The sequence below is a fragment of the Hyperolius riggenbachi genome, chromosome 1, assembly GCF_040937935.1.
Source record: "Hyperolius riggenbachi isolate aHypRig1 chromosome 1, aHypRig1.pri, whole genome shotgun sequence".
Lineage (NCBI taxonomy): Eukaryota > Metazoa > Chordata > Amphibia > Anura > Hyperoliidae > Hyperolius > Hyperolius riggenbachi.
In genome coordinates, this window is record NC_090646.1 from 14,232,988 (window position 1) to 14,259,429 (window position 26,442).

The window sequence follows — 26,442 nt, forward strand, 5'->3', positions numbered from 1 at the left end:
AGAGGGACGGAGCTGCCAGCACATGCGTCCGCCCTCATTTTCAGTCAGAGTATCATGCTACCGGATCCCCGCAGGCACGCTGCTGACATTATTCCTGCCACTGCAGCCGGCCGCACCAGAAGCCCCAGATGCGCTACCAGCGGAGGAAACAGCAACTGAGCTGGTAAGCGCAGGATTACTGACATTGACCCCCCCCCCGAGGCGTGGACTCCGAACACGCCAGAACGGGTCTATCTGGGTGAGAATTATGAAATTCAGAAACTAACTCATCTGCATGAAGTCTATGAGCAGGAACCCACGACCTCTCTTCCGGGCCGTAACCCTTCCAATGTACTAAGTACTATATGGAATTTCTTATTTTTCTGGAATCTAAAAAATTTTTCTACTTCAAAATCAGGTTCCCCATCAATAATAACGGGAGGGGGGGAGTGGAGTCAATATCAGCATCGGCGGCAGATTTTAGAAGAGACACATGAAAGGACTTGCTCCCTTTCATGGAAGCTGGCAGGGACACCTTAAAGGTCACTTCATTAACTGTTTCAGACACAATGTAGGGACCAATATATTTGGGCCCGAGTTTGGCCAATGGTTGGCGCAAGACAATATTCTTTGTGGAAACCCATACTCGATCACCAGGAGAGAACTGCTGGTGAGGAGAGCGATGACGATCTGCTTGTCACTTCTGGGCTGCGACAGCATCCTTTAAAGGGACTCCGAGCAGTGCAGAAACTATGGAAAGATGCATATCATTTTAAAGCTCTCTTTCTCCTCTTTCCAATGATATATAAACTGCTGCCCTACGCCTTTTAGTTTTCGCTATTTTCGCGATTGAATTTGCCGCGGCCGCGATTTCAATCACGAAAATAAAGAAAACTAAAAGGCGTAGAGTGACGATTTAGGTGTCGCCAGAAAGAGGAGAAAGAGAGCTTTAAAATGATATCCATCTTTCCATAGTTACTTGTATTACACAGGACGACACTTTCCCCAGTGTCAGCAGCTCCATTCAACAGAAAAAGTCGGCCTGTGTAATACAATGTAACTATGGAAAGATTGATATCATTTTAAAGCTCTCTTTCTCCTCTTTCTGTCGACACCTAAATCGTCGCTCTACGCCTTTTAGTTTTCTTTATTTTCGCGATTAAAATCGCGTCCGCGGCAATTTCAATCGCGAAAATAGCAAAAACTAAAATGCGTAGGGCAGCGGGTTATACATCATTGGCAAGAGAAGAAAGAGAGCTTTAAAATGATATGCATCCTTCCGTAGTTTCTGCACTGCTCGGAGTCCCTTTAAGTTCTGATTGACAGAGACCCAAATCTCCTGACCAGTCCTGCAGAACTGGGAAGGAAGAGGAAGCAGAGGGGACAAAAGAGAATCTGGGCGATCTCCCAAAAAACACTTGTAATGGAGAAAATTTTGAGGAGGCATTCAACAAATTGTTCTGCGCAAATTCTGTGAATGGCAAAAACTGAACCCAATCTTCCTGGGATTCAGAAACATAACATCTTAAAAACTGCTTTATAGACTAATTCTTTCCATCTGGCCATTCGTCTGAGGATGGAATCCAGAGGAAAAGGACAAAGACATACCCATAAGTGCGCAAAAGTTATTCCAGAACTGTGACACAAATTGTACCCCTCTGTCTGATACAATATTTTTGGGAATGCCGTGTAATCTGAAAATATTCTCAATAAATAGCTCAGCCAGTTCTTTGGGAGATGGTAGTTTTTCAAGTGGTATGAAATGCGCCATTTTGCTGAACCGATCTACCACAACCCAGATGACCGTCTTTCCCTGGGACGCAGGAAGGTCCACAAGAAAGTCCATCGAAATATGTGTCCAGGGAGAACTGGGAATAGGCAATGGTTGAAATGTACCGGCAGGAGCATTTCTGACCGCTTTGCTTTTAGCACATACCGTGCAAGCTGACACAAATTCCTTGCAATCGGTTCTGATGGAAGGCCACCAGAAGTGCCGTTGGAGAAGATCCAACGTCCTGCTCACACCTGGATGACCCGCTACCTTGCTGCAATGACATTGCTTCGGTACAGATGGCCTTAAATGCAAAGGAACAAACAATTGCTCAGAGGGTTTCCCCGATGGGGACTCTGCCTGAAACTGGGCTAATGATTCCAACAGATCAACCGATAATTCAGTTGCCGAGACAACAATATGTTCAGGAAGAATATTAGAAGGTGGCAGGTAGAGACTCTATAGGCTCAAAACATCTAGATAAGGCATCAGCCTTGATGTTCTTGCTCCCAGGTTTATGTTATAATAAACCTGAATCGGGAAAAGAATAAAGCCCAGCGAGCCTGCCTGGGATTCAGTCTCTTAGCTCCTTCTATATATTTCAGATTCTTGTGATCTGTGTATACTGTAATGGTGTGTTCTGCCCCCTCCAACCAATGCCTCCATTCCTTGAAGGCCATCTTGACAGCCAGCAATTCCCTATTACCAATGTCATACAGTAGTTTCTTTCCACTGAACTAAACTTCCGTGAGAAGAACGCACACGGGTGCAAGCGTTCTGGTTGACCGGAATATTGAGCTAGGACAGCACCTACCCCTATCTCTGAGGCATCAACTTCAACTATAAAGGTCGGAGGACATCGGCGTGCATGAGGACGGGGGCAGAACAAAATGCTTCCTTCAGAGTCTGAAAGGCCTGAGAAGCCTCATCAGACCAGTGAGAGGGGTCGGCTCCTTTTTTAGTCATGTTTGTCAAGGGGGCTATAATGGTGGAGAAATTGCGGATAAACTTGCGATAATAATTCGCAAAACTGATAAACCTCTGTAATAGTCTCAGACCCAGTGATTGAGGCCATTCCAACACAGCTGACCCGCTTCCTTAGAGCATAAGAGGGGCGGCGCTGCCAGCACATGCGTCCGCCCTCATTTTCAGTCAGAGTATCATGCGACCGAAGGCACGCTCTGACATCATTCCTGCCACTGCGGCCGGCCGCACCAGAAGCCCCAGATGCACTACCAGTGGAGGAAACAGCAACTGACAGCTGCTTTGGTGCCCTTGCTCCTGTGGTGCCCTAGGCCATGGGCTAGGTGGCCTTGCCCTAAATCCGGCCCCACCCCCAGTGTAAGGTAGGTTCTTCCGCCTCCTCTCTTAGTGACATTGGTATAATCAATGAGAGATGCCACTGGATGAGTCATAGATGAGGGATGTTGTGAAATTGGTGAAAGGAAATCCCAGGTAACTTCTCCATCTTGGTCTGCTAGCTGCTCAGGCATGGCCAGTGGAGGGGGGAGCTTGGGGGTGCACAGGATGCACAACAATCTTAGCGTGGTGTTTCATGCTATGGCCGCCCCTTAAAGCTCTGTGCCCGGAGCCTGGTGCCTCTCCATCCTCTGCCTTGGTGCGGTCCTGCCTATAATACAGTGCTTTAGGACAGTGGGTGGAGCCAGAAAAAACTTTCTCTTAGGAGGTAAACCTATTGCTTTTTCCTGCAACCCCAACTGGTATAGAGGTTGCGTGGACCCCTTCCCAGTTCACTGCTGCCTTGTCCTCTCCTTACTTTTGAATTTATTGGGAAAAGCACCACCAGTGGACCAGTGACCTAGGCATATCAAATGACCCACAATATAAGGTAATACAATTAGACTAGTCTAAAGGATGATGCCATTAGTGACCTGAGGTCAACGCAAAGTGGGTAAAACACAGAAAGTTACTACTGCATGAGATGGATAGTGGAGTAATGAGAAAGCTAAGGCCGTCACTCGACAGATCATTCACCGGGCTAGATCATTTGAGTTCCAAAAGGAGAAACCAGTACTGCTATAATACTCCAATAACATGCAAACCGAACGTAAAGCAATCCCGAAGAGAAAATAAACTTATGATATTATGAATTGTATGTATAGTACAGTGTAACGATCGGTGTCAGCACACACAGAGAATCTGATTATTGGTGATCTGCAGTATCACCAACAATACAGATATATACCTGATTATGGATGATCTGCAGAATCACCAATAATCCAAGTATGACTGACCTCTGGACACCTGATAGAGTGTAAGTGTTTGGTGCAACAGTAGAGTATCTCCCGTGGGGGCGGGAGACACCGATGACTTCGAGCAGGGACCACCTGAGGAGCAGGTGGTCCTTGGCTGTGTGGGAACTATCTCCTAAGAGAGGGGATGGAGATAATATGGCAGCCAGTGATTCCCTGGAAACTGGGAATCAGACTATACTGCAGCCAAAGGACTCCTAAGGGATAGAGCCCCAGGCTGTACTGCAGGAAAGACTCTCTGAGGAGCAGGAGGTCCCTGCAGCTAACTGACACTTGGTGGAATAGTGTCACAGGTAGTACAGACAGTCTGAACACTCGAGGAGTGAGTGACAGCCAAGGTCGGCCAGGCCAGGTCGGCAACACACGAGCAGAGAAGGTACAGAGACAGTAGGCTGATTCGGTAACCGGGTACAGGCAGGGTTTGGCAACGGGTAGACAGATAAGCAGAGGTACCGAATCAGAAAGCAGGAGAGAGGTCAACAGAGCTAATGGTCATAACAGATATAGAGCAGAGTCCTAGTCTGGGGTGTGAGGTCCGTGGTCTCAACACCCAGGAACTGGTCTAACGTATAACACAGCAATGACACAGTAATCCTAAGCTTGGGTGTGAGGTCCTTAGTCACAACACCCTGGAACTGGTCTAACGTATAACACAGCAATGATACAGTAATCCTAAGCTTGGGTGTGAGGTCCTTGGTCACAACACCCTGGAACTGGTCTAACGTATAACACAGCAATGACACAGTAATCCTAAGCTTGGGTGTGAGGTCCTTGGTCACAACGCCCTGGAACTGGTCTAAAGTATAACACAGCAATGACACAGTAATCCTAAGCTTGGGTGTGAGGTCCTTGGTCACAACACCCTGGAACTGGTCTAAAGTATAACACAGCAATGACACAGTAATCCTAAGCTTGGGTGTGAGGTCCTTGGTCACAACACCCTGGAACTGGTCTAAGATATAACAGCAATGACACAGTATCCCTAAGCTTGGGTGTGAGGTCTGTGGTCACAACACCCTGGAACTGGTCTAAGGTATAACACAGAAATGACACAGTATCCCTAAGCTTGGGTGTCTGGTCTGTGGTCACAACACCCTGGAACTGATCTAACATATAACACAAATGTAATCTGGCTAAGTGTGAATTCCCAGGTCCTCCTGGTTCTAACACACTGTGGGATCTGACTGGTCTGAGTGCTCACACGTTAGTATTCACAACGGCAGACAACCAGCAACTGACAAGCAAGATCTATATATACTTGCAGTGCTGTGCAGCTCCGCCCGAGCCACTCAGCCAATCCAGAGTCCAGCTGGGATCAGCTGATCGGCCTGATCAGCTGATTCCCCTTCTGCTGGTATAAATGTCCTGTCGCCTGGCGTGCGCACGCGTAGCTCTCCATCTGTGTGCACTAGAAGGTCCAGCCAAGCCAGACGCGTGTCGCTGCGTGGAAACCGCCGGTCTGAACGCGGAGATAGCCGCCCTGTCCCTAGACCACGCGGCGGCATCTCCGCTGTTCATTACATACAGCTAACAAATAGAACATTAGGAACAAAGAAAAGAGTCTCATACTGTTTCCAGTACAGGAAGCGTTAAGAAACTTCAGTTGTTATCCATGCAAAAGAGCTTCTCTGAGCTCTTCGATCCAATTTGGGTCCAAGACAGTCCTGTTTTCTGAAGCACTTATCTCAACCTGCAAATATGACAGAATGATGCATTGTTAAAAAAAAAAAGTAATATAACTGAAAAAAGTAAGAGACTCTTTTCTTTTCTACTAATGTTCTATTCCTTATCCGTGCTACACATACAATTCATTATATCATACGTTTTTTTTTGGGTTTTTTTTGCTTTAGGTTTGCATTGACCACTTCAACCTATAGTGTTGTTCACCTTATGCATCCGAGCAACTTTCAACTCCCATTTATTCACCAATAGCTTTATCACTAATTATCACAGTTAATTGATCTATATCTTGTTTTTTCTGCCACCATTTAGGCATTCTTTGGGTGATACATTTTGCAAAGAATTATTTTATCCTAAATCCATTTTAACAGGAAAATTAAGAAAGAAATGGATAAAAATAATTATTTCTCATGTTTTGGCCATTATAGTTTGAAATTAATACATGCTTTCATAATTAAAACCTATTCATTTTATTTGCCAATTTGTCCCGGCTATTACAACGTTTAAATTATGTCGCTATCACAATTTATGGCGCAAATATTTTATTTGGAAATAATGGTGCATTTTTTCAATTTCCGTCCATCGCTATTTACAAGCATATCATTTCAAAAAATTATAGTAATATACTCTCTTGACATGCATATTCAAAATGTTCAGACCCTGAGGTAACTATTTATGTTTTTTGTTTTTTTGTTTTTTTATTAAAACATTTATTTGGGTAATTTTTGGTGTGGGGAGTAAACAGTTAATGTTAAATGTAATATAATGTATGTATTTAATTTTTTAAAAAATGTATGTGGGTGTAGTTACTATTTGGCCACAAGATGGCCACAGTCCACAAGTCCTGGAAGCGAATGATCTCGCTTCCAGGAAGCATTAGGAAGACGAGAAACTTTTTTTTCTGCAGAAAGATAGTCGTTTTTTCTGCCGGGGACATAGATCAATAAAAAGGGAACTATATTCCCATTCATTGATCTCGAGACTAACGGCAAGTGGGTCTGGAGCGTGCGCGATAAAGCGCATGGTGCCGTTGCAGCAACACAGTCTATCTGGATGGATATATCCATCTAGATAGACTTTTTTTTTTTTTTTCCACAACAAAAGATTTTTATTGTTTTATCTTTATCAACAGTACATGTACTATAACAACATTGATGTCATGAAGTAGTTTCAATGTTGGTAGGTTCAAACATAGAAACACTATTTTCAACAATACTGAAATGAAAGTATACAGTATATTACCAAGAATATTGGTATCCTAGCCGTCCATTAACAAGGCCTCTGCGGCTGGACTAGCTGCACACCTCTCATGGTAGGATGCATATGACCACCCAGTATAAGGCCATATCTTATTTCTGAATATAGAAGATTAAAGTACACTTTCTTATTGCATCTAACATAGTAAAACTCAACTCAGAAACAAAACAAACACCAATGTAAACAGCAGCCGGGTAAAACTGGCCCAATTGAGCCCAATAACTTAACATCTGAATGGCGATGAAATAGCTTTAACATGTATAAATTGAATATTACACTTTACTGAACAATGTCTTCCAGCTGTTTACACATCTAGATAGACTTAAGTGGTTAAATAGTGTAATCAGGGCCGGATTTACAACTCAGAGAACCCTAGTCACAGGTGTTCTGGTGTCCTAAACTCCGCCCATGAACACAGACCACACCCCTAAGTAAAATATTCTGAACTTCAATCCCTGCCTCATGTCACTACTACCTGTCCTAAGAATCTTGCAATTTAATCACTGTCTCATAGCATTTCTTACAAGACAAGGCAAATAACATTTATATTGCGCTTTTCTTCTGGCGGACCCAAAGTGCCAAGAGACAAGGATTAGAGTGTAAATGCCTGAGGACAGTAATGTGAGGCAAGGATTAGACTGTAAGCTCCTAAGGTCAGTGATCTGAAGTAGGGGCTGCCGCTCCCACATAAGGCACAATGATTAACTGTAACATAATCTGAGGATGTTTGCATTTTTGCTTGTCAAGGCTACTATTTACAGTTGTTTCATTTTGATTTTTTTTTTCTAGGCACTGTTTTGTTGGCTGTGACAGAAGACTATACTGTAAAGATTGGCCTGCCCCCAAGAGATAAGATGGATAATTTTTACGCTAGGGCTCTTGTTTTGGGCAAAGTACACAATGCCAGCCATGTAGTCTGCAGCCCCGATGGAGACCTCTACTGCATCCGTGGAGGGGATATCTACGTGGGGTCGCCACCATCAAAGGAAGGCATGGACTGGTTTTCTACAGCCACAAGAGTTGGGAAAGCTGAATGGGATAATGTCAAACTCATTTTCTTCCATCCCAATGGAGATCTATATATAACATATCATGATGGAACCTTCTACACGGGTCCTGCACCTGAAAATGAAAATATATCCTGGAGGTATGGGCTAGCCACAAAGGTAGGGGTTTGTGACTGGTACCAGTTTGATGCCTTGTTCTTTGATGCAGAAGGAATTCTGTATGCTGTGAATTATCATGACAGGATTGTGAAGAACCAGCCACCGACAGAGCCAAGTTACTGGCTGAGGGAAAGCACGGAGGTTGGAAGAGGAGGTTGGTGTGAACTCACTCACTTCATGTCCTTCGACCCAGATGGAAAACTGTGGGCTGTCAACAAAAAAAATGGAAATATCTATAGAGGGAATCCTCCAACTGTACAAAACCAACACTATAAGGATAACGCTGACTATTTGGGATGGAACTATAATGTGTTTAGGTTCCTCTCCTTCACCAAAGATAAGACTATTCGGAGCATTATCAGCTTCCAGTTTCTGCCTGAACTTGGCCAAAAAGTCTCTGAAACTGCTGAAGTTATAGCAGATGAAATCTATGACAACAGTAAAAGCACCTCCACATTAAAACACACCTTCACGTAAGTCAGCTAAAGACAAAAAAAAAACCTGCTATTGTTTAAAGCTACATGGTCACACCCACCTATTGTCACCTGTGTACCTGTTAGAACCCATTAGCTAGAGTAGACAGTTCTGTGAAGAGGAACATACAGACACATTGCTCAGAATACACCGTGAAGTGTCTTTTTAGGCCTACCAAGCAGTATATTACAAAGTTCCAGGATTGCTTCCCTTGGTTACTTCCATCCAGTATATAACAGTCCTATTTACATCAAGGGGCCTGTCGTAATGCATGGAGTGGGTATTCCTCAGTATAAACACAGCCTGGAAAAGCTGTCCTGAAACTGCCAGTGATTAATATACTGTCCAAGCTCTACAAGTGGCCACTCATGTGTGTGTATGCATACTAGCAGTGTTGATCAGATACCTCAAATATCGAACTTCGAGTGAATTCGGATAGTTTACTATCCGAATTCGACCAAACTCGAATAGGATAATTCGAGTTTGGTCGAATTTGGATAGTAAACTATCCGAATTCACTCGAAGTTCGATATTCGAGTTAATTGAATATCCGATTCGAATCGGATATCCGACGTCACTATCCGAGTCTGTATTCGAGTAAAATATTCGAGATGGCCTTAAATAGCTTTTAAAACTTGTATTGGAGGTCAATGATGCATGAAACCACCTTTTTTATGAAGAAAAACATCAAGTGATTATGTGGTGATGTAGTCGTTATAAAAAAGGTATCAAAAATAGTAAATTAACTTCATGAAAAGTGTTTGCATGAGAAGGTGTGTCCAAAATGGTTGTAAGTTGGAAGTCTTCATTTACGTCGTCTTCATCTTCTTCTTCTATATCTTCTTCTTTTTCTTCTTCTTCTATATCTTCTTCTACTCGAATCTTCTTCATCTTCTACTTCTTGTATTTTCTTCAATTATCTTTTTCTTCTTCTCTATCTTCTTCTTCCTCTTCTTCTTCTTCTATATCTTCTTCTTCTTCTTCTATATCTTCTTCTTCTATATCTTCTTCTTCTTTTATACCTTCTTCTTCTTCTATATCTTCTTCTTCTTCTCCTTCTTCTACTTCTATATCTCCTTCTTCTTCTTCTATATCTTCTTCTTCTTCTTCTATATCTTCTTCTTCTTCTATATCTTCTTCTTCTTCTATATCTTCTTCTTCTATATCTTCTTATTCTTCTATATCTTCTTCATCTTCGTCTTCTATATCTTCTTCTTCTTCTATATCTTCTTCATCTTCGTCTTCTATATCTTCTTCTTCTTCGTCTTCTATATCTTCTTCTTTGTCGTCTTCTTCTTCTACATCTTCTTCTTCTATATCTTCTTCTTCTATATCTTCTTCTTCTTCTTCCTCTTCTTCTCCATCATTATATTATGTGTCTTGGTTTTCCTTTCTTTTGTAATATTTTTTTTTTTACTTCATTTGTGGAAATATTTTATTTTAATAACACCATAGTTATATTTGTGTTGATGGCATAATAGGTAGTGGCACATTACAAGCCACAGCGCCTTTTTCTGTGTACCCTGGTGGTGGTAAAACACAGACATCAGCAGGAGGAGGAAGTAGTTGCAAGTTGTAGTGTGGTAATAGCTGCCGGTAGGAGAGTGGGTGGGCAGGTGGCAGCAGAAAATAGTTCTTCTTCTGTTCTCCCTGGCAGTGGTACTAGCACACAGACAGCAGAAGCTCAATGCAGCTACAGGAGGAGGAGTAGTGTGTGTCAGGCAGTGTGATGTGACTGACATAATAGGCCCTGGTTCCTAGCGGTGGTACCAGGGCCGTAAATAAACAGCATGAGGTTCCAGACAGCGGTCGTGAAGCCCACATTGTGTCCAATACACAATTGGGACAGCACATTCCGGACACCTCTAAAATAATTACAATTTTTTTTTTCAAAATAATGCAGGCAGCTATTTTTGAGCGTAATAGCTGGTGGCGCATGGGCAGCAGCACCTTGTAATGTGTTCCCTGGCAGTGGAGACACAGACATCAGGAGGAAATACAACAGCAGGCAGAGTGAGGAGTATGAGTGTGTGTGGCAGACTGGCAGCAGGCAGGAGGGCAGGCAGTGAGACATAATAGGCCCTGGTTCTTAGTGGTGGTACCAGGGCCATAAATAAACATCATGAGGTTCCAGACAGCAGTCGTGAAGCCCACATTGTGTCCAATACACAATTGGGACAGCACAGTTTTCAACCCGGACACCTCTAAAATAATTACAATTTTTTTTTCAAAATAATGCAGGCAGCTATTTTTGAGCGTAATAGCTGGTGGCGCATGGTCAGCAGCACCTTGTAATGTGTTCCCTGGCAGTGGAAACATACAGATAGCAGGAGGAAATACAGCAGCAGGCAGCGTGAGGAGGATGAGTGTGTGTGGCAGACTGGCATTTGGCAGGAGGGCAGGCAGCGAGACATAATAGGCCCTGGGTCCTAGCGGTGGTTCCAGGGCCGTAAATAAACAGCATGAGGTTCCAGACAGTGGTCGTGAAGCCCACATTGTGTCCAATACACAATTGGGACAGCACAGTTTTCAACCCGGACACCTCTAAAATAATTACAATTTTTTTTTCAAAATAATGCAGGCAGCTATTTTTGAGCGTAATAGCTGGTGGCGCATGGGCAGCAGCACCTTGTAATGTGTTCCCTGGCAGTGGAAACACAGACAGCAGGAGGAAATACAACAGCAGGCAGCGTGAGGAGGATGAGTGTGTGTGGCAGACTGGCATTTGGCAGCAGGCAGGAGGGCAGGCACGAGACATAATAGGCCCTGGGTCCTAGCAGTGGTTCCAGGGCCGTAAATAAACAGCATGAGGTTCCAGACAGCAGTCGTGAAGCACACATTGTGTCCAATACACAATTGGGACAGCACAGTTTTCAACCCGGACACCTCTAAAATAATTACAATTTTTTTTTTCAAAATAATGCAGGCAGTGAGGCAGCTATTTTTGAGCGTAATAGCTGGTGGCGCATGGGCAGCAGCACCTTTTAATGTGTTCCCTGGCAGTGGAAACACAGACAGCAGGAGGAAATACAACAGCAGGCAGCGTGAGGATAATGAGTGTGTGTGGCAGACTGGCATTTGGCAGCAGGCAGGAGGGCAGGCAGCGAGACATAATAGGCCCTGGGTCCTAGCGGTGGTTCCAGGGCCATAAATAAACAGCATGAGGTTCCAGACAGCGGTCGTGAAGCCCACATTGTGTCCAATACACAATTGGGACAGCACAGTTTTCAACCCGGACACCTCTAAAATAATTACAAATTTTTTTTTCCAAAATAATGCAGGCAGTGAGGCAGCTATTTTTGAGCATAATAGCTGGTGGCGCATGGGCAGCAGCACCTTGTAATGTGTTCCCTGGCAGTGGAAACACAGACAGCAGGAGGAAATACAAAAGCAGACAGCGTGAGGAGGATAAGTGTGTGTGGCAGACTGGCATTTGGCAGCAGGCAGGAGGGCAGGCAGCGAGACATAATAGGCCCTGGGTCCTAGCAGTGGTTCCAGGGCCGTAAATAAACAGCATGAGGTTCCAGACAGCGATCATGAAGCCCACATTGTGTCCAATACACAATTGGGACAGCACAGGTTTCAACCCGGACACCTCTAAAATAATTACAATTTTTTTTTTCCAAAATAATGCAGGCAGTGAGGCAGCTATTTTTGAGCATAATAGCTGGTGGCGCATGGGCAGCAGCACCTTGTAATGTGTTTCCTCCCTGGCAGTGGAAACACAGACAGCAGGAGGAAATACAAAAGCAGGCAGCGTGAAGAGGATGAGTGTGTGTGGCAGACTGGCATTTGGCAGCAGGCAGGAGGGCAGGCAGCGAGACATAATAGGCCCTGGGTCCTAGCGGTGGTTCCAGGGCCGTAAATAAACAGCATGAGGTTCCAGACAGCGGCCGTGAAGCCCATATTGTGTCCAACACTGGTGCTCATCAGAGCTAGGATATCCAAGGTACTCGGATAATCCTAGCTCTTTTTCACTATTCGAGCTCGAATACCAAACTCGAATAGTATTAGCTATCCGGGCTGTGCTATCCAAGCGCACTCAGATAGCAAGCAGCTATCCGGAGATATCCTAGCTATCCGAGCTCGGATAGCGTCACGACAGACGTCACCTCGAGTCCTCACAAGCGAATCAGAGGGCTCCCAGCCCTCTGACTGCAGCCAATCACAGAGGGGGAGCCTGGCCAAGCCCCCCTCTATAAATAGCGGACGCCATCTTGCCTCACTCGTCCTGCTTGCGACTTACTGACTGATTGTACTGAGAGAACTGCTCCAGTGCTTTTTGTCTGTGTGCAAGTGCATTTCCATTGCTCTAAACCAAGCGTTTTTACACTCCAACACTTGATCTTCAACTGTATTGCTTTGTATTGTAGATAGATTGTATTTTAGGCAGTTTAGTTAGTGTGATTAGGGACTAGGGAGGGAGACTGTCACTGGTGCTGCTGCAGGCCTGCAGCCAGCAGCTAGGCCCTGTGCCTGCCCTGCTCTGTGCTCTAGTCTCTACCTTACCTGTGCTCTCACCTGTCCTACTCTACTCCTGTACTACTACTTCTGTGTTAGATAGATTTGTACTATTTTGTAGTTAGCAAGGCCCAGCTTTACTGCTATACCTGTCCGGCTGTATCTGCCGTATCTGTTGTACTATTTAGCTCGATTCTTCTATTGTTTAGTTAGTACTAGTAATACTGTGTGTACTCACTCACTGTACTCTAGTCTGTGTTTAGGGACCGTCAGTTAGCGTCAGCTAGGGTCTTAGTGTGCGTGCGCACGCACCCTCCAGTTAGTGCTACACCCGTCCTCCTATTGTTTATATATATACTACTTCTATTGTGTCTTAGCTGTATTGTACTGTAGTCTGACACCGTCAGTCAACGTTAGCTAGGGTCTTTGTGTGCGCAGTGCACATCTGCGCTGTCAGCACCCTCCAGTTAGTGCTACACCCGTCCTCCTATTGTTTATATATATACTACTTCTATTGTGTCTTAGCTGTATTGTACTGTAGTCTGACACCGTCAGTCAGCGTCAGCTAGCGTCTTTGTGTGCGCAGTGCACATCTGCGCTGTCAGCACCCTCCAGTTAGTGCTACACCCGTCCTCCTAATGTTTATATATCACTACTTCTATTGTGTCTTAGCTGAATTGTACTGTAGTCTGACACCATCAGTCAGCGTCAGCTAGCGTCTTTGTGTGCGCAGTGCACATCTGCGCTGTCAGCACCCTCCAGTTAGTGCTACACCCGTCCTCCTAATGTTTATATATCACTACTTCTATTGTGTCTTAGCTGAATTGTACTGTAGTCTGACACCGTCAGTCAGCGTCAGCTAGCGTCTTTGTGTGCGCAGTGCACATCTGCGCTGTCAGCACCCTCCAGTTAGTGCTACACCCGTCCTCCTAATGTTTATATATCACTACTTCTATTGTGTCTTAGCTGAATTGTACTGTAGTCTGACACCGTCAGTCAGCGTCAGCTAGCGTCTTTGTGTGCGCAGTGCACATCTGCGCTGTCAGCACCCTCCAGTTAGTGCTACACCCGTCCTCCTAATGTTTATATATCACTACTTCTATTGTGTCTTAGCTGAATTGTACTGTAGTCTGACACCGTCAGTCAGCGTCAGCTAGGGTCTTTGTGTGCGCAATGCACATCTGCGCTGTCAGCACCCTCCAGTTAGTGCTACACCCGTCCTCCTAATGTTTATATATCACTACTTCTATTGTGTCTTAGCTGAATTGTACTGTAGTCTGACACCGTCAGTCAGCGTCAGCTAGCGTCTTTGTGTGCGCAGTGCACATCTGCGCTGTCAGCACCCTCCAGTTAGTGCTACACCCGTCCTCCTAATGTTTATATATCACTACTTCTATTGTGTCTTAGCTGAATTGTACTGTAGTCTGACACCGTCAGTCAGCGTCAGCTAGCGTCTTTGTGTGCGCAGTGCACATCTGCGCTGTCAGCACCCTCCAGTTAGTGCTACACCCGTCCTCCTAATGTTTATATATCACTACTTCTATTGTGTCTTAGCTGAATTGTACTGTAGTCTGACACCGTCAGTCAGCGTCAGCTAGGGTCTTTGTGTGCGCAGTGCACATCTGCGCTGTCAGCACCCTCCAGTTAGTGCTACACCCGTCCTCCTATTGTTTATATATCACTACTTCTATTGTGTCTTAGCTGAATTGTACTGTAGTCTGACACCGTCAGTCAGCGTCAGCTAGGGTCTTTGTGTGCGCAGTGCGCACTCTCTCGTTAGCGCTACACCGATCTCTGCTGTAGAGTACACCTGTCCGTCACCTCACACACCCACCACCACCAGTCCCACCCCATTAAAGTACCCCACTTGTCCCACCCGCCTTTACATACATAAGTTCTTTTTTTTCATTTGTATAATATAAAAAATATACAATGTCTGGCACTGGCAGCCGCGGTCTGGGCAGGGGCAGCAAGGGCATCGCCAAGAGAGGAGGTCGTGGGCGTGGCAGCCGCGCCACCACCACCATGCGCAGTTCTGCGTCTGCACCAGTGGCTATTCCGCCATTAGCCACTGGCTGTGGACGCCTTGGCCGCCCAACAGCTGGGAGTCACGCTGCAGAGACACAGCAGCAGCAGCGTGTGGCCCAGATGTTCCTCCCACCGCCAGGTCGTAGCCGTCCTATTGAGGAGAAGGACGCAGACGCTGTGGTGGAACTGATGGTGGATGAGCAGGCCACCATTAGCTCTGGAACATAGTCCTCCACCCCCGCCACCACTCCTGTTCGCAAGAGCAGCAGCAGCCGCCCAGCACTGCCTGGGGAGCACTGCAGGAGGAGGAGTGCAGTTCTCCAGCCCCAGCGGGCGACACCAGCACCCTGTCACTCAGCACCTTCTTATGGACCCCAGGAACAGAGAAGGTATGGAGTGCTGTTGCGGAAGAATTGGCAGAGGAAGGAATGCTGATGGGCACTTTGGGGGATGATGCTTTGGACAGTCAGACAGTGGTGACTGTCCATCCGCCCATGCATGCAGAAGGGGAGTTTGGGGGATCCCAGCAGGACATGTTTGTGGAGGGGGAGGATGATGATGACATTGTGAAGGACAAAGACTGGTTGCCACCAGGTCCTAGGAGTGGGGATGTCATAAGCTCTGAGGAGGAGGAGGAGGATGCGTCTGTGGGCCTTGCTAGAAGGATCAGCATCGCAGGCATGGGCAGGATCACAAGTGGGCGTGGTATGCAGGCCACACAGCGTGCTGATCAGGAGACGAGTTCTGCCAGTGCCACCACCAGCCGCACCAAGAACCCCCCCCCCAACCACCATAGGGAGACCAGCGGCAGCAGCACCTTCCAGCCGAAGGGGCTACTTCACCTCCCCAATATGGAAATTTTTCACCCTTCCATATTTGGAGTGCAAGTATGCCACCTGCAACCAGTGCCACAAGCAGCTCAGCAGAGGGAAGGAGCCCTCTGCGTTTGGCACCACCTCTCTGGTCAACCACCTTGCAGGGAAACACTTTCACGAGCATGAGGAGTTCGTGAAGTTGAAGGAAGCTGGCAGCGGCAGTGGCAGACCCGTCACCACTGCGAAGCCATCGGCAGCAGGAGTGCGTCAGCAACGCACTGCTCCTCCTCCCTCTACAACTCCTGCCGCCGACACTGAGGCCTGTTCTGGCAGCCAGTCCTCAGTGGCCTCCTCTGCTCCCTCCACTGATTCCCGTGCCAGCAAAAGACCTCACCAGACCCTGCTCAGTGACACCTTCCAGGGGGTGGTCAGGGTTCTGCCTCCCGGCAGCCGTCGCGTGCGTCAGCTGAACAGCTTGCTGGCACGGGCCATGTGCTCCCAACTCCTGCCTTATTCCCAGGAGGGGAGCGACATGCGTGTGCTCCTGATGTGTGCAGCCCCCGATTGGCCAATCCCCAGCCGACATTATTTTGCATGCACGACCATCCCTGCACTTCACCGCTCTGTGATGGCCAATGTCGGGAGAGGGCTGGAGCACGCGGTGGGTCAACGGGTCCATGTCACCATGGACTCGTGGAGCAGCCGGTTTGGGACAGGCCGCTATCTGTCCTTCACCGCGCATTGGGTCAGCTTGGTGGAAGGAGGTGAGGAGGGGGAAGCAGCATCGTCCGGCACTGCCAGAGCAGCAGCAGCACCAACAACGCAGTGGGTAGTGCCACCATGCAGGGTCAGCGGAACAGCAGCAGGTTCCTCGGATCCGCTTCCATCCTCCGCCACACCAGCCCAAACCCCCCGCCTCAGCAGCAGCGTGAAGCCCCGCCACTGCCAAGCGCTGCTGGAATTGGTCAGCCTGGGGAAGACCAAACTGACGGCGAACCACGTCCTGGCCAAACTCCGAGAGCAGGAGAGGAATTGGCTGACCCCCAGAGGCCTCAGAGGCAAAGAGTTGGTGTCCGACAATGGGGCAAACCTGGTCGCTGCCATCAGCAGGGGAGACCTGACCCACATCCCCTGCCTGGCTCACGTCCTGAACCTGGTAGTCCAAAAGTTCCTGCGGACCTACCAGGGGATGGACCGACTCCTTGAGGCGGCAAGGAAGGTTGTGCGTCACTTCCGGCACTCGCCTGCAGCCGTGGCGAGCCTGGAAGAGGTGCAGAAGGAGCTGCACCTGCCACAGCACCGGCTCATGCTCGATGTTCCAACTCGCTGGAACTCCACCCTGGCAATGTTGGAGCGTCTGGTTGAACAGAGGCAGGCTGTCAGCCAGTACGTTGCACAAGCAACAGTTGCCTCCCTCACTGCAACTGGGCATGCCGCCACCAACCTCCCGTCCATCATCTCCACGGAGGACTGGGGGCACATGCAGCAGGTGTGCTCAGTCCTGGCACCCTTCCTGCAGGCCACCAACATGGTGAGCAGGGACCATGCAATGGTGTGCGAGTGGGTCCCCTTGGTGTGTGTGCTGGACAGGGCCCTGTATGCACTGGTGGAAGAGGGAGCGGCAGCCTTGGACCAGCAGGAGCTGCAGGCATCTTCAGAGGCCACCTCTGAGGAGGAGGGCTCGGAGTTGTTGGAGGTCCCTGACCTTGCTGCTGATGAGGGGGAGCAGCATAGCGCAGCTGGACTGGGGCGGGGGTGGAGAGAGGATGAGGTGGAGAAGGCAGAGGAGGACAGCAATGTCGGCTCTGGGGCTGCCGATGATGTGCCAACAGACGTGGTCAGACTGTTCCCAATGGCAGCGCACATGCCGAGGTGCCTGCGCAAAGACCCAAGGGTGATCCAGATGAAGCAGAGGGAGGACATCTGGATCTGCATGATGCTGGACCCACGTCTGAAGGGGAAGCTCAGCCAGTTCCTGCCTGCAGGAGGAGACCGTGCGCAACAAATGAGGGATTTGCAGCTGTCCCTTGTTGAGCACTTGCAGGAAGCCTTCCCTGAGCCATCCACCCCCACTGTCCAGCCAGCACAGAGGAAGCAGCAGGTGCCTGCATCCACCAGCAGCAAGCGCTCACGCACCACAGACCTGCTGTCTCTGACCCATAAGCTCTACATGAGTGTAGAGCTGCCAAGGACTAGAGAGGAGGTGCCTGCAGCAGCATCCTTCTCCAGTCACAGGCAGCGCTTGACCCGCATGGTAGCTGACTACATGGGGTCTTTCAGCGGGCTTGACAGCGTGGCCCCTGTTGATCCCATGGAGTATTGGGTCAAGCACCTGCCGATCTGGAGCGAGCTTGCGCAGTACGCCCTGGAAGTGCTCTCCTGCCCCCCTTCCAGCGTACTGTCAGAGCGTTGCTTCAGTGCAGCCGGTGGAGTCTTCACTGAGAAGCGATCTCGTCTGTCTCACAAGTCTGTGGACAGACTGACGTTTCTCAAAATTAACCAGGCTTGGGTGGAAGGCGAATTCATGGCCCCTGTTGTCGGCGAGAGGGGTACATGAAGTGGCGACTGGCACACACACATACACCTGCTGCTGCTGCTGCTGCTGTTATATTTCATCCTGCTGTCTGTGTGTTTCCACTGCCAGGGAACACATTACAAGGTGCTGCTGCCCAAGCGCCACCAGCTATTACGCTCAACAATAGCTGCATTACTTTGAAAAAAAAAATTGTAATTATTAGAGGTGTCCGGGTTGAAAACTGTGCTGTCCCAATTGTGTATTGGACACAATGTGGGCTTCACGACCGCTGTCTGGAACCTCATGCTGTTCATTTACGGCCCTGGGACCACCGCTAGGACCCAGGGCCTACTATGTCTCGCTGCCTGCCCTACTGCCTGCTGCCAAATGCCAGTCTGCCACACACACTTATCCTCCTCACGCTGCCTGCTGTTATATTTTCTCCTGCTGTCTGTGTGTTTCCACTGCCAGGGAACACATTACAAGGTGCTGCTGCCCAATCGCCACCAGCTATTACGCTCAACAATAGCTGCATTCATTTGAAAAAAAAAAAATTGTAATTATTTTAGAGGTGTCCGGGTTGAAAACTGTGCTGTCCCAATTGTGTATTGGACACAATGTGGGCTTCACGAACGCTGTCTGGAACCTCATGATGTTCATTTATGGCCCTGGTACCACCGCTAGGTACCAGGGCCTATTATGTCAGTCACATCACACTGCCTGGCACACATTACTCCTCCTCCTGTAGCTGCATTGAGCTTCTGCTGTCTGTGTGCTGCTACCACTGCCAGGGAGAACAGAAGAAGAACTATTTTCTACTGCCACCTGCCCACCCACTCTCCTACCGAGTACCAACCGACTATTACCACACACTACAAATAGCTGCAAGCCTGCAACTACTACTTCCTCCTCCTGCTGATGTCTGTCTTTTACCACCGCCAGGGTACACAGAAAAAGGCGCTGTGGCTTGCAATGTGCCACTACCTACCTATTATGCCATCAACACTAATATAACTATGGTGTTATTACAATAAAATATTTCCACAAATGAAGTAAAAAAAAATATTACAAAAGAAAGGAAAACCAAGACACATAATATAATGATAGAGAAGAAGAGGAGGAAGAAGAAGAAGATGAAGAAGAAGAAGATATAGAAGAAGAAGATATAGAAGAAGAAGATATAGAAGAAGAAGATATAGAAGAAGATGAAGAAGATGAAGAAGATATAGAAGAAGAAGATATAGAAGATGAAGAAGATGAAGAAGATATAGAAGAAGAAGATATAGAAGAAGAAGAAGAAGAAGATATAGAAGAAGATATAGAAGAAGAAGAAGATACAGAAGAAGAAGATATAGCAGAAGAAGATATAGAAGAAGAAGAAGAAGATATAGAAGAAGAAGAAGAAGATATAGAAGAAGAAGATATAGAAGAAGAAGATATAGAAGAAGAAGATATAGAAGAAGAAGATATAGAAGAAGATGAAGAAGAAGAAGATATAGAAGAAGAAGATATAGAAGAAGAAGATATAGAAGAAGAAGATGAAGATGACGTAAATGAAGACTTCCAACTTACAACCATTTTGGACATACCTTCTCATGCAAACACTTTTCATGAAGTTAATTTACTTTTTTGAGACCTTTTTTATAACTACTACATCACCACATAATCACTTGATGTTTTTCTTCATAAAAAAGGTGGTTTCATGCATCATTGACCTCCTATACAAGTTTTACAAGCTATTTAAGGCCAGCTCGAATATTTAACACGAATACAGACTCGGATAGTGACGTCGGATATCCGAGGTCGAATCGGATATTCGATTACATCGGATATTCGACTTCGAGTGAATTCGGATAGTTTACTATCCGAATTGGACCAAACTCGAAAAGGATAATGAGGTATCCGAGCAACACTGGTGTCCAATACACAATTGGGACAGCACAGTTTTCAACCCGGACACCTCTAAAATAATTACATTTTTTTTTCTCAAAATAATGCAGGCAGCTATTTTTGAGCGTAATAGCTGGTGGCGCATGGGCAGCAGCACCTTGTAATGTGTTCCCTGGCAGTGGAGACACAGACAGCAGGAAGAAATACAGCAGCAGCAGGTGTAATGTGTGTGTGGGCCAGGAATTCGCCTTCCACCCAAGCCTGGTTCATTTTGAGAAACGTCAGTCTGTCCACAGACTTGTGAGACAGACGAGATCACTTCTCAGTGACGACTCCACCGGCTGCACTGAAGCAACGCTCTGACAGTACGCTGGAAGGGGGGCAGGAGAGCACTTCCAGGGCGTTCTGCGCAAGCTTGCTCCAGATCGGCAGGTGCTTGACCCAATACTCCATGGGATCAACAGGGGCAATGCTGTCAAGCCCGCTGAAGGACTCCATGTAGTCAGCCACCATGCGGGTCAAGCGCTGTCTGTGACCGGAGAAGGATGCTGCTGCAGGCACCTCCTCTCTAGTCCTTGGCAGCTCTACACTCATGTAGAGCTCGTTGGTCAGAGACAGCAGGTCTGTGGTGCGCTTGCTGCTGGTGGATGCAGACACCTGCTGCTGCCTCTGTGCTGGCTGGACAGTGGGGGTGGATGGCTGAGGGAAGGCTTCCTCCAAGCGCTCAACAAGGGACAGCTGCAAATCTCTAATTTGTTGCACACGGTCTCCTCCTGCAGGCAGGAACTGGCTGAGCTTCCCCTTCAGACGTGGGTCCAGCATCATGCAGATCCAGATGTCCTCCCTCTTCTTCATCTGGATGACCCTTGGGTCCGTGCGCAGGCACCTCAGCATGTGCGCTGCCATTGGGAAGAGTCTGGCCACGTCTGCTGGTACATCATCGGCATCCCCAGAGCCGACAGTGCTGTCCTCCAGTGGTGCTCACCGCCAGGTCGTGATAACGCTTACGCGTGGATTCACGACCATTTTGACGCATTCCGACTCGGACACACTAAGCCGTGAATAGATTTTCAACCACGAAAATCTGCTTCGGCTTCGCGTGAATGCGGACAGAAATCCGCATTCACGCTCGTGAAACCCGGCGCTGAAGTCGTGGTTAGCGGAAATGCATCAAACTATGCGGAAGTGACACATTGAAGGCCAATCAGAGGGCCCCAGCCAGGCCCTAGAAACCAATCACAGAGGGGAGCTATGCCCTCCCCTCCTGAATATAAAGCGGCGGCCATGATGGAAAAGCTCTGTCCTTGCTAGACTGTGGTGCTGAGAGGATTATCTCCAGGCCATTGTTGTTTGAGCAAGTGCATTTATTGTGTTAAAAACAAAGCGTTTTTTTGCTAACACTGCTCTTATACTGTACACAGTTAGCTAGTCAGTGAGTGATTGCTGTAGTTAGTTGTAGTCAGTGTAGTGTAGTGGGAGTGTGGGAGTCTAGTGATTATTTAACTGTGTGTAGTGCAGGCAGGTTCAGTGCTGCAGTGTAGTCAGTGTAGTGGGAGTGGGGATTATCTGTGTGTAGTGCAGGCAGGCAGGTTAGTGCAGCTGCAGTGTTCACTTGTATATTCCAGTGACAGTTATACACTTGTACTATTTGCAGACAGCCAGTCACACCGCCGGCGCCGCCACTCTCTGCCAGCGCTGTTCATTCATTCTGTCAGTGACCTTGTGCCGTGCCCAGTGCCCACTGCTCACTCGCTGGCATATAAGCATCTCATTACACACTTGTATATTATTTCAGTGACAGTTATACACTTCACTTGTACTATTTGCAGGCAGCCAGTCACACCGCCGGCACCGCCACTCTCTGCCAGCGCTGTTCATTCATTCTGTCAGTGACCTTGTGCCGTGCCCAGTGCCCACTGCTCGCTCGCTGGCATATAAGCATCTCATTACACAGTGTGACATCCTTGTGTGCCCACTGCATCCTTCAGTGACCTAGTTGTATATCCAGTGCCCACTGCTGTGCCCACTGCATCCTTCAGTGACCTTGTACTGTGCCCACTGCATCCTTCAGTGACCTAGTTGTATATCCAGTGCCCACTGCTGTGCCCACTGCATCCTTCAGTGACCTTATACTGTGCCCACTGCATCCTTCAGTGACCTAGTTGTATATCCAGTGCCCACTGCTGTGCCCACTGCATCCTTCAGTGACCTTGTACTGTGCCCACTGCATCCTTCAGTGACCTAGTTGTATATCCAGTGCCCACTGCTGTGCCCACTGCATCCTTCAGTGACCTTGTACTGTGCCCACTGCATCCTTCAGTGACCTAGTTGTATATCCAGTGCCCACTGCTGTGCCCACTGCATCCTTCAGTGACCTTGTACTGTGCCCACTGCATCCTATGACGCTGTGCTACAACTACTACCACCAGTATGTTGCCATGGTCCTTCTGTGCTGCTGAACTGACCGCCCGCATTGTCCTCCTCCTCCTGACTCAGTCGCTTCCACCAATGTACTCTGTCTGGGTTCACACTGCCCGGGTCACCGGGTGCATTTAATTTTTTGGCCAGCACTATGACGCTGTGCTGCTACTACTACCACCAGTATGTTGCCATGGTCCTTCTGTGCTGCTGAATTGACCGCCCGCATTGTCCTCCTCCTCCTGACTCACTCGCTTCCACCAATGTACTCTGTCTGCGTTCACACTGCCCGGGTCACCGGGTGCATTTAATTTTTTGGCCAGCACTATGACGCTGTGCTGCTACTACTACTACCAGTATGTTGTCGTGGTCCTTCTGTGCTGCTGAACTGACCGCCCGCATAGTCCTTCTCCTGACTCAGTCGCTACCACCACTGCACTCTGCGTTCACACTGCCCGTGTCCACTGACAACTCTGCTGCGATGTCATTGCTAATTGCTGCAAAAAAAAAAAAAATTACAAAAACCTCTCTGGGGCCTTTTTGGCGTCAGCCACTCATCCTCCTCCAGCGGTACCTTCGCCGCCAAGTGCCATTGGAACTCACCTTCACCTCTTTGATTGCTTAACGCATATATATCCCTTTTTAAAACCATGTATTACCAATTAATAGCCCCATTTACAGTGGTGATTTGTCTTTAAAAGCCATTAAAAAAAATAAAAACATTTTTGGGATTTTTTTATGTTGAAGTTATGTTGCCCCTTATCACCTCTATAATCCATGCAATTTGGGGGATTGTAGCATGTATGGGGGCTTTGTTATTAACGTTAAAAGAAAATCCGCCTCCGGGCGGGAATCCACGCGTGATTATGCCATTCATGGCAGAAAATCCGAGTGGTTGCGTGGACGCGGACGAAAATCCGCATGCGGCGGGCCGAATGCGGATTTTTTTTTGCAACCACGCGGATTGCCGAATTCGTGGATGAGGCACATCCGAGCATCCCTACTGTCCTCCTCATCCTCTGCCTCCTCCACCTCATCCTCTCTCCACCCCCGCCCCAGTCCAGCTGCGCTCTGATGCACCCCCTCATCAGCAGCAATGTCAGGGACCTCCACCAACTCCAAGCCCTCCTCCTCAGAGGTGGCCTGTGAAGCTGCCTGCAGCTCCTGCTGGTCCAAGGCTGCCGCTCCCTCTTCCAGCAGTGCATACAGGGCCCTGTCCAGCACACACACCAAGGGGACCCACTCGCACACCATTGCATGGTCCCTGCTTACCATGTCGGTGGCCTGCAGGAAGGGTGCCAGGGCTGAGCACACCTGCTTCATGTGCCCCCAGTCCTCCGTGAAGATGATGGACGGGAGGTTGGTGGCAGCACGCACAGTTGCAGTGATGGCGGCAACTGTTGCTTGTGCAAGGTACTGGCTGACAGCCTGCCTCTGTTCAACCAGACGCTCCAACATCGCCAGGGTAGAGTTCCAGTGAGTTGGAACATCGAGCATGAGCCAGTGCTGTGGCAGGTGCAGCTCCTTCTGCACCTCTTCCAGGCTCGCTACGGCTGCAGGCGAGTGCCGGAAATGACGCACAACCTTCCTTGCCGCCTCAAGGAGTCGGTCCATCCCCTGGTAGGTCCCCAGGAACTTTTGGACTACCAGGTTTAGGACGTGCGCCAGGCAGGGGATGTGGGTCAGGTCTCACTTGTTGATGGCAGCAACAAGGTTTGCCCCATTGTCGGACACCACCTCTCCGACTCTGAGGCCTCTGGGGGTCAGCCAATTCCTCTCCTGCTCTCGGAGTTTGGCCAGGACATGGTTCGCCATCAGTTTGGTCTTCCCCAGGCTGACCAATTCCAGCAGCGCTTGGCAGTGGCGGGGCTTCATGCTGCTGCTGAGGCGGGGGGTTTGGGCTGGTGTGCCAGAGGATGGAAGCGAATCAGAGGAACCTGTTGTAATTCCGCTGACCCTGCATGGTGGCACCACCCACTGCATTGTTGCTGCTGCTGCTGCTCTGACAGTGCCCGATGCTGCTCCCCCCTCCTCACCCTCTTCCACCAAGCTGACCAAATGCGCGGTGAAGGACAGATAGCGGCCTGTCCCAAACCGGCTGCTCCACGAGTGCATGGTGACGTGGACCCGTTGACCCACCGCGTGATCCAGCCCTCTCCCGACATTGGCCATCACAGAGCGGTGAAGTGCAGGGATGACCATGCGTGCAAAATAATGTCAGCTGGGGATTGGTCAATCGGGGGCTGCACACATCAGGAGCGCACGCATGTCGCTCCCCTCCTGCACAAGGGAATAAGGCAGGAGTTGGGAGCACATGGTCCGTGCCAGCAAGCCGTTCAGCTGACGCACACGACGGCTGCTGGGAGGCAGAACCCTGACTACCCCCGGGAAGGTGTTGCTGAGCAGGGTCTGGCGACGCCTTTTGCTGGCACGGGAATCAGTGGAGGGAGCAGAGGAGGCCACTGAGGACTGGCTGCCAGAACAGGCCTCAGTGTCGGCGGCAGGAGTTGCAGAGGGAGGAGGAGCAGTGCGTTTCTGACGCACTCCTGCTGGTGCTGCTGGAGGAGGTGGAGGGGGGCGGGTCTGCCACTGCCAGCTGCTTTCAACTTCATGAACTGCTCATGAAAGTGTTTCCCTGCCAGATGGGTCACCAGAGAGGTGGTGCCGTACGCAGGGGGCTCCTTCCCTCTGCTGAGCTGTTGTCGGCACTGGTTGCAGGTGGCATACTTGCACTCCACATATGGCAGGGTGAAAAAATTCCAAATTGGGGAGATGAAGTTGCCCCTTCGGCTGGAAGGTGCTGCTGCCGCTGGTCTCCCTGTGGTGGTTGGGGGGGGGGGGGGTTCTTGGTGCGGCTGGTGGTGGCACTGGCAGAACTCGTCTCCGGATCAGCACACTGTGTGGCCTGCATACCATGCACACTTGTGATCCTGCCCATGCCTGCGATGCTGATCCTTCTAGCAAGGCCCACAGACATCCTCCTCCTCCTCCTCAAAGCTTATGACATCCCCACTCCCAGGATCTGGCACCCAGTCTCTGTCCTTCACCCTGTCATCATCATCCTCCCCCTCCGCAAACATGTCCTGCTGGGATCCCACAAACTCCCCTTCTGCATGCATGGGCGGATGGACAGTCACCACTGTCTGACTGTCCAAAGCATCATCCCCCAAAGTGCCCATAAGCATTCCTTCCTCCTCCAATTCTGCCGCAACAGCACTCCATAACCCCGCTGTGGTTGGGGATAAGAAGGTGCTGAGTGACAGGGTGCTGGTGTCGCCCGCTAAGGCTGGAGAACTGCACTCCTCCTCCTGCTCCCTAGGCAGTGCTGGTCGGCTGCTGCTGCTCTTGCGAACAGGAGTGGTGGCGGGGGTGGAGGACTCGGTTCAGAGCTAATGGTGGCCTGCTCATCCACCATCAGTTCCACCACAGAGTCTGCGTCCTTCTCCTCAATAGGACGGCTACGACCTGGCGGTGGGAGGAACATCTGGGCCACACGCTGCTGCTGCTGCTGTGTCTCTGCAGCGTGACTCCCAGCTGTTGGGCGGCCAAGGCGTCCATGGCCAGTGGCTAATGGCGGAATAGCCACTGGTGCAGACGCAGAACTGCGCATGGTGGTGGTTGCGCGGCTGCCACGCCCACGACCTCCTCTCTTGGCGATGCCCTTGCTGCCCCTGTCCAAACCGCGGCTGCCAGTGCCAGACATCGTATATTTTTA

At 48.9% G+C, this 26,442-nt stretch overlaps 1 protein-coding gene across 4 annotated transcripts in view; it reads left to right on the forward strand.

The window, feature by feature from the left end:
- Nucleotides 1-26,442, forward strand: part of LOC137562438 (uncharacterized) — a 166,403-nt gene that overhangs the window by 95,975 nt on the left and 43,986 nt on the right. For all 4 annotated transcript variants that reach the window (XM_068273787.1, XM_068273804.1, XM_068273795.1 and 1 more), the window contains exon 4: nt 7,750-8,599. In XM_068273787.1, coding sequence (XP_068129888.1) covers nt 7,750-8,599 — 850 coding nt within the window. The remainder of the gene's footprint in view (nt 1-7,749; nt 8,600-26,442) is intronic.